The 8,964-nt window shown below is 35.0% G+C and overlaps 2 protein-coding genes and 1 long non-coding RNA gene across 3 annotated transcripts; all 3 read left to right on the forward strand.

The window, feature by feature from the left end:
* Positions 1-342: 342 nt before the first annotated feature.
* LOC106337355 (jacalin-related lectin 10-like) lies at positions 343-2,821 on the forward strand. Its single transcript, XM_013776455.1, has 4 exons — positions 343-393; positions 655-869; positions 1,245-1,676; positions 2,393-2,821. The coding sequence occupies exons 1-4, from the start codon at positions 348-350 to the stop codon at positions 2,648-2,650; spliced, it is 951 nt and encodes a 316-aa protein (XP_013631909.1). The 5' UTR covers positions 343-347; the 3' UTR covers positions 2,651-2,821.
* A 2,470-nt stretch (positions 2,822-5,291) lies between these two features.
* Positions 5,292-6,923, forward strand: LOC106337356. The gene is made up of 6 exons (XM_013776456.1): positions 5,292-5,326; positions 5,458-5,512; positions 5,597-5,723; positions 5,811-5,873; positions 5,959-6,007; positions 6,503-6,923. The coding sequence occupies exons 4-6, from the start codon at positions 5,821-5,823 to the stop codon at positions 6,761-6,763; spliced, it is 363 nt and encodes a 120-aa protein (XP_013631910.1). The 5' UTR covers positions 5,292-5,326; positions 5,458-5,512; positions 5,597-5,723; positions 5,811-5,820; the 3' UTR covers positions 6,764-6,923.
* A 1,446-nt stretch (positions 6,924-8,369) lies between these two features.
* Positions 8,370-8,826, forward strand: LOC106337357. Its single transcript, XR_001268990.1, has 3 exons — positions 8,370-8,445; positions 8,537-8,661; positions 8,754-8,826. It is a non-coding gene; the product is annotated as an uncharacterized LOC106337357 (long non-coding RNA).
* Positions 8,827-8,964: the final 138 nt, after the last annotated feature.

Consider the following 8,964-nt stretch of genomic DNA (forward strand, 5'->3'; position numbering starts at 1 on the left):
ACTGCTACTTACTCCCTCTGTTTCATTATAAGTGTTGTTTTAGGTTTCAGCACACGGATTAAGTAAACAATTAATTTTGTACATTTCCTATAAAAAACCACTATTACCTATACACCTAACCATATTTCAACCAATAGAAAAATAAATTTTGCATAAAATTAATAAATTTTGCATTAAAAATCGAAAACGACACTTGTTTTGTATCGAAAAAAATTCTCTAAAACGACACTTAATATGAAACGAAGGGAGTATATATTAGTAATTTGCATAAGTGAAAGTGCCCAAATTGTGTATAAATAAGGATCGTCATGCCCAGTTTCTTCATCAATCACTACAGCACATCGATCATGTTTATCATCTATATTTGTTTCTTTCTCACCTCAGCCATTATAGGTAAGCTTTTCTTCTCTTTCTTTCTCTCTCTCCCTCATCGTTTTTCCAAAAAAAAATTATTTTTACTATAATTCTTGCCCTCACTCTTATCTTATAAGTAAGGAACTTGAAATCTATGTGAAAAAAAAAGAAAAGAAAAATGTGTTTTTTACTTGTTATATATTATGAACTAGTTTGATATGCTTAGCATGAAAATATATTTTCCTTTTCGAAACTCTAATCATAGTGTATATCATGACACAATGCCTTCAATATATGAAGATTCCAATGGGCTAGCCATGGCCCAAAAGTTGGAACCAATTGGTGGGAAAGGGGGCAAGCAGTGGGATGATGGAATTGACCACGACTATGTAACAAAAGTTTATATACGAGGTGGTCGTGAAGGAATTCACTACATCAAATTTAATTATGTCAAGGATGGACAATCCATAGATGGATTAATCCATGGTGTTTCCGGTGATGGGTTTACACATACGGTATGTTTCATTTTTTTTTATCTGGATCTATTTGAGATAGAGAAAAAACAACTATTAGAGAAAATATTAGAGAAATGGAATCTACCACAATTTCTTATTTTTTACCAAAAAAGCTTTTAGAGAAAATATTATTATATTACTAGCACAATTAAGAACAACAAATGGAATCTACCATTCTGTTAGGTCATCGTTGTTTCTACTATTTCTCTAACAGTCCTGTCAAATTAGATACTCAAATGTAAATTGAAATGTTTCTTAAGATTCACACACACACACACACACACACACACACACACACATATATATATATATATATATATATATATATATATATATATATATTAGTAAATGATAATAACGTTGTTTGGTTCGCAGTTGGAGATTGACCAATCCAATTATGAACACATTGTATCTGTGGATGGTTACTACGATGACAAGACCGGCGTGATGCAAGCCCTTCAATTCAAAACAAATCTGAAGACCTTTGACTTGATTGGGTATCCAAAGGGCACTAGTAAATTTTCACTAGGAGTCGACGGCAAGATTATCATTGGCTTTTATGGGTTTTCTGGAAGATTCCTAAACTCTCTCGGAGCATATTTAAGAAAGGCTCCTCCTACTAAATCGGGACTCGTAGGTGGTTTATATGGTGGCGAATATTGGGATGATGGTCCTAATTATGACGGTGTAAGAAAGGTGTACGTTACTTATACTAACTATCTTATAAGGAGTATAAGCACTGACTACGACAAAGACGGCCAAGTGGTAACATCTTCTCACGGGAGCAAAAATGGAGAGACAAAGGAGGTCAAGTTTTTTTAACTCTATATATATATATATATCTTCTTCAGTTGATATAACATATAATTTAGGGGTTTTGAGAAAATTACAACTCTACTATAATTTATTTAGTTCTATTAACACTTTTGAGTTTTAGTTAGAGAAGTGGCACTTTTCACTTATTTATATATCATGACTTATAAAAAATAATATTTTTTAACGTCTGGTTAATTATGCTATTACAACGATGAAAAATATTATATAGACAACCGACAATTCTACCACATGATACGCTCTGCGCTGAAGATTTCTTGGAACTATTTTCTCCATAATCTGCATAATTTATATTTTCTGTGGTTTGAACCCCAGACCTACTGGTGTGGAAACATTAATGAACCCGTAGTCAAATCGTTGGACTAACATGCTTCCACAAAAAGTAATATAATTCAACTAACTTTTGGTAAATCGGTCATATTCCTAAAAAATCTTAATTCTTTCAACACTTTGGATACGTGTTCAGTTTGCAAACTACTTTAACAATTATTTGTTAAGAAAATTTTAACTAGTTAGTATGGTTTCATTTCATACATATTGGATATGATCAATGATCTGTTTGGCTTTATTTACTAAATTTTGATTTTATGCAAACTTCCTCTCAAAACCTTTTGACTTGAATAATTGGTTTATATATTAGAATTCAATTTGTTTGTGAGATTTCTGATTTTTTTTTGTATGTATTGCAGTTTGTGATCGACTATCCAAATGAATATTTGACATCAGTGGAGGGCACCTACAACACAATCCCTGAAGATGGCGTTTTGGTTGTTAGGTCATTGATTTTCAAAACATCAAAAGGGAGAATTTCTCCAACGTATGGATTTGTGTCTGGTACCCAGTTCGTGTTGGAGAGCCAAGGTAATGTTATTGTTGGGTTTTATGGACGTGATGGTGGTGGTTTCGATGCTATTGGAGTTTATTTCTCACCGATTATTACTCCGTAATTAACTACGAATATCATGAATGAGATTACAGTTCCATGGAAAAAAGTAGCTAATGTTGACCATGGCGCTTTAGTACTTTTCTCGTATCTCTTACCTACTTTACTATACGTGTTTATATCTCAAATGTTGCTTAAATATTTTGTGTTCCTTTTCGATCCTGCAAATTTCATATAATAAGACAAGGTTTAAGTAAATCTATTTCAGTATTATCATATAAAAGAACTATGATCATTACCATTTCAAAATGTTATAACAGTTTGAATTAAGTGGCAAACAAAGTTGGTATATATATGTTTTCGCAGCGTTTTGCTCGACAAATCATTTTCAAAGAGAAGAGATGACGAACATACTTGGTTGATCTAGGGTTTTTAGGCTCAACGGTCAGTAGTTCATATTGCATTTGAGCGATGTCACATGCTCAGGTTAGATCTGATCTAAGGCGATGTCACAATCTCCCCTTTCTTTTTATCATAGCTAGCTTGATAACCATGTCTTAATTCTCCTCCTATGAGTCACATCATGACCAAAAACCGACTTGATGATCACCACCTTCCAAACCTAGGAAGAAGTCCCATCACGCCATCTTCGTTGATCTTCATCAAACTATGTAACATAGGTAACATAGGAACCCATTCTGATACCAACTGTAATTACATAAGCCGAGAAAAACAAGTGAATAAAGTAAAGACGCACAAATTGTGTTAATGGAGTTCGTTCCTACATCCTCGGGATCGAACCTCGTCCAGATTTAATTTACTGAGAACAAGAAAACCTATAATTTCTATATTGGCATCTATCATACACTTGTGCCCACCACTCTTTTCTAAGTAAATAATCTATAAAAATAGGTATCAAGCATGCATGCATAGATTACCATCCAGTAGCACCATAGCAACACTGTCTTGGAGACCACCACAATGAAACCTCTTGTGCTAAACTCCCCCTGAGTCTAGGCTTCAATCTTCCACATCTCTAAAAGTATTTCACCAAGTACGCCACCACCCAGCGCACACCAGTGACACCAAGCTTGATCACCCAAACACACACAAAGCTCACCACGAGCTCCAAGTAATGGCCAACTCCACCATACAAAGCATCAACACCAATGCCACCAAATTAAGTCCATATCAGACTACATCAGGTACTTCTCCACACCAAGCAACACCACCAATAGACAACGAAACCTCTCTCTCTCTCTCTCTCTCTCTCTCTCTCTCTCTCTCTTTCCGAGGTCTGGTTTTCTCATAAGACACATCTCTTCTTATATAGCAGATCAGAATTTGATCTCTACGTCCTCAACTTGCTCTCCAATTCTTCTAAACACATTTAATGCAACTTTCCATTTTCTTTAATAGAAAACTTCATTTTCAAGCATCCTTTTACTTTATGGAAAACGACCAAGCCTGTATCCTCTTTCCTTTTCCAATCTCACACACATCATTAAGCACAGACTCCTACATAACCCATCTTCATGACACACAAATGTACTATCTCCGTATTCCAGCAAACATTTTCAGGTACCATTTCGTAGAAAAATCAAAACTACTGTGGAAAGCTCTGTGTGTTTGTTGTGCGGTGTGCCATTCAAATGTTGTGCGGTGTTATGGTAACCCTGTGTAGAAATACTCATTTGGAAGAGTTGGAATTATATTCATAAAAATAAGTATCACAAACATGGTTTGCCCAACTTAAGTTCACAACGGCGCCTGCTAACTAATAAAATAGCAAAGGACTACTCATCATTTTTTACAAAATACTACTATTCATAAATCATAGTGACAATATTCGAGACTATTTTTGTTCTTTTTATACATCATATTGTACATTTTAATGGTATAGTCGACACTACTTCCTAAAAATATACATGCCAACATTTAGTCATTGTACAAACTAATCTAAAATTTGAATACGGCACTGATTTTGTATAGTCTTATTGTCTTCTTTAATCATGGACCACTTCAGATATGAGTGAGAAGAGATGCAGCTAGCAAAAGTCGGTTTAACTACTAAAAACCCAATTAATAATATAAAATATAGTATACTATTTTTTTTTGTCAACCAAATATATTTTATAGAGAATGTCCAATGAGCCACTACAAGTGAAGGATTACAAATCAATTCTTCATCATTTACAATTTTTTTAAACAGCCTTAGCCCACCTTATATATTGATTAGCTAAGAGAACCACCAATGGAAGGTTCTAACTAAGTATTTAATAATTAAAACTAAAAAAACAAAGTAAGAAATTAAGAGAAAGTAGGAGATGGAGTAAGATAAAGTTCTAAAATTAGAATTTTTTAGAGCTTCATTAGAACTTCTTTATCCATTTAGCAAGTTATGATTGGATTCTTTTTATTTAAGACAATTAAAATTCATCAGTCATTTTATTAAATTAAAATAATAATAATTTTTTTTTAGAACCTTAAAATAAGAAACTTAAAATAAGAAACATACCAATGAAATTGCTCTAAGGCCATCTTTATCGCGGGATCTTATAAAGGGTTTTTAATTTAATAAGGTATTAAAGAAAAAGAAGAAAGGCAATTAGTGTAAGCAACGTATCTTATTTAAGCCACAGAAGAAACGCCTCTTAATGCCAAGCGTAGCTTTCGTAGTGTTTTGGGAGGAGAAAACGAGGGGAGAAAAAATCAGTTTGAAGGGGAAGAAAAAAGTTTGGTCTCGGTTTCCTCCTTCTCATCTCCACGTTGATTTCTTTTGGGTTTTATGATTCTTGTTCAAGTCTTTGATCAGATTCTTTAATCGCATCAAAGACCCAATTTTTTATTTGTCTGCATGATCATCCTCAGATGGGTGGATCAGACGAGAACAAGCACGGAGTTATCGGACCCATGAATCCACAAGGTATGATTGTATTCAAACACGAAACACTAATCTTTTGGTTTGGTTCTGTTTTTGATTGACTTAAGCGACTTGTTGTTAATGAAGGTGGTTTACGTGGAGGAAAGGTGAATCCGGCGAATGGGCAGACATGAAGAGCACTCAGTAACATAAACAAGAACATCATCGGAGCTCCGGTTTATCCTTGTGCTGTCAACAAGCGACCGTTGTCTGAGTAAGTTTATAAACAGACCCTTTTTACAAAACTGTGTTCATTTGTTCTAAAGAACTAATTTTTATTCTCTCTGATTTTTTTTTTCAGGAAGAATGTGATGTGTAACAGGAAGATTCCACCACCTGTTCCAGTGCATCGACCAATCACTAGGTCAGTAACGACTTCATTGCATCCTCTTTCAGTCTTCTTTTGATTTGGAGATTTTAATTATTGATTATTATTTTTTTTGTTTCAGAAAGTTTGCTGCTCAATTAGCTGAGAATAATCCCCAAACCAAGAAGGAGGTAGCTTTACGTTATTGACATCTGTTATAGTGAATGTGTTGTTCTGTGTTAATATGCATGATGAAATTGACAGAATGGTAAACAAAATGTCTTTACTCTTATCATGAAATGTCTTTACTTGACTCAAAAACTTTGGCTAGTGGTTAGTTTGAGAATTGATTCATCGTTTATCTCTTGCTTTACATGAGGTTTCACTTTATTTAGGGATGAGAAGAAATCAATTTGGTTTATGTTGCAGAGGCTTTTCTTTCTCAATAGAGAGCAAGATCTGTCCTCTTTTGTTCTGCTGGATCTTGGTAGTTTAAATATAGTTATATTGCTAGTTTTGGTTGAGCAACTCTGTTTCTAGACTTTCAGAATGTAAAAGTATCATACTTGTTGAATTTTGGGATTGGTTGTGAGTAGAAGTCATGATTTTGAGATGCCTAGCATTTTGGCAACATTGTTCACTTTATGTGTACGATCTGCATTATTGACCCTTTTTGTTCTCAACAGGTAGTGATGACGATGAGAACACAAGGAGGAGATGAGGCTGTACTTCATTTACTAAACCGTACCCGTGAGCTTTACAGGCGTAGAATCCAAGAAACAGCTAGTGTGGATCAGCTGGATTCTATATTTGTAGAGTGTGCCATTACAGAAGCACAGCCTCTTGGGCACGAGCCAACATCATCAACAGACCTAAATGGCACCAGAGAAAGAGTTACAGCGGATGCTCATGGGAACTCTATCCTGGAGAAAAGCGTACTGGTGTAGTAATATGTGATACAAGGATGCTATTTTGTTTTGCCATGACATATCGCTTCTGCTGTAATGTGTTAGTTGATGTTGTTGATCTTTGAACGCAATGGGAAATGTATAACGCTTGCAACTTTGTCTCATGCCTCAGCATCCTATAGACTTGTAATGTTTCTTATGCTTGTCAACTATAATTTTTTTTTAAGAACCCTTAGTTAAGAGTTTTGCAATAGAGCAATTAAATATTGGGTTTATTAATTATGTCTCTTAAATCACTTTTTGTACTTAAAAAGCATTAAAAAAATAATAAGAACCTTTAGTATGGGTCTTTGCAATAATCATGCTCTTAGAACTACGTCAGCCACGCGTCTTCCACCGCTTCTTCTTAGCTTAACACGCGTTACCGTCTGTCAAATGTAAGATGAAGAAATTTTTTATGCTCTACCACCAACAACCAATGTCACCGAATTTATAAATTTCACTTGATTGAGCGGCTTCTTCTTTATCGCCCTTGCTTCCCCATTCCCGACCTTCATCAGCCTATGGCAGGAGCGCACCCCCCTTTCTCTTGCGAATCTCCCGAAGTAACTTTTACTATCCCATTAAGGATTGATGGACAAGGCAGGCAAAATATTACCCTATCCAAAACAAGAAAATCCAGTGAAGTGAAAACGAAAGGACGTGTGTTATTAACTAGAGATCCTTCTATTAATTCCGATCCAAATGACTGGAAAGTGATAATATCAACTCGATCGAAAAGTATATATTTATGAAAAACAGTTTCGATTAGAGGTTGAAGACACAAAACAAATCCCGATTTAAACAAGAAATTATTCAAACCCAAAAACAAAGAGAAAATAGAAACTCATGAAGAATAGCTTTGATTTAGGTTAGAAAATCACATAACTAGGTTTCATTTTATAGGAAAAATTACTATTTTATCCATTTCACTAATCTCCTAATTATAATAAAATTAAAAGGAATAACAAAAAAATAATTGAATCAATCATGGACGCCGTGGTTCGTCGTCATCAGCTTTGGCGTCACTCTGCTTCGTCGCCCCTCAGCTCTGTTGTCATCATTTATGTCGTCGTTTCTGAGCTTCGTTAATCTCCTTCAAATTCATCGAAATTTAGTTAAGATTGTCATGGCCCAAACCCATTCAAACCCCCAAGCCCATATTTTGAGTCAAAAGAAAAACTCTAAAGAAGGGCATTTTAGTCATTTTTGATGATCTGCAACCTAAGATATTTCACTTATATGTTGTGGCCACGATCTAGAGAGGAGAGGGAGAGAAAATTGATGGCAAAACCCTGCCAAATTCACCAAAAAACGCAGCCTACAACACTCTGTTCTCTAAGTGAGGTCAGTGTCAAGTTGAAGTTTTGGAGAGAAGTTTACGGCCAGATACTTAAGATTTAAGCAAAGAGTCTTAGCTGGATCGATAGATCTCGTTTCAAGGAAGACACAGCAATTTTCGTATCTCAGTTACGAGGTAACATCAGTTAGTTATTCGATCTACAAGTTGGGGCAAAAACCATTCTATTCTGCAATCTGTTCAGATCAGGATTTTATGTTTTGCAGAGCCATATTGTGGGGTATTTTCGGTTGATACAGAAGGATCTAGGTGACAGTATTGTTATGGTTGGAAAGCTGACGTTCCCGGATTTCTACAGCCACCACGACCACACATTTACGAGGTATTTTCCAGAAGTTACTCGATCTTAAATTTGGAGAAAAATCACAGAATTTCTGTATTCAGAAATTCTAAGTCTGAAATCTGTTATCCAGTGTCACATAGGGGTTTTGTGAGAAGATTTCCCAGTGAACCAGAGAGAGTTAGAAAGAGAGTAAGATATCTCTGGAAAGCTCTTGTTTCGAGGAATCTGTATCAGTTGACGGTTTCTTGTTTAGAGGTAAGATAAATTAATTACTCGTGTTGCTTCCTGGCCAAGAAACAGTTTGTTCTATCAAAACAGAAACCTTAATTCCCTTTGAACACATGCAGTTTCAGATCGCTAGAACAGTATTTCAACCGCTATATTCAGAATTTATTTTCAACCTTAGGACAAAGGTGAGGATGCGATCTGTGAATTCTTAATATTATTATTCAAGTTGTATTCTTAAATGCTAGGTCTAAGAACTTGTTTGTATTTGATTGTAATTGATGTGTGATGATTATTTGTGATGATAATTTTAATGATTAGTTGATAATGGTT

The sequence above is a fragment of the Brassica oleracea genome, chromosome C4, assembly GCF_000695525.1.
Source record: "Brassica oleracea var. oleracea cultivar TO1000 chromosome C4, BOL, whole genome shotgun sequence".
Classification (NCBI taxonomy): Eukaryota; Viridiplantae; Streptophyta; class Magnoliopsida; order Brassicales; family Brassicaceae; genus Brassica; species Brassica oleracea.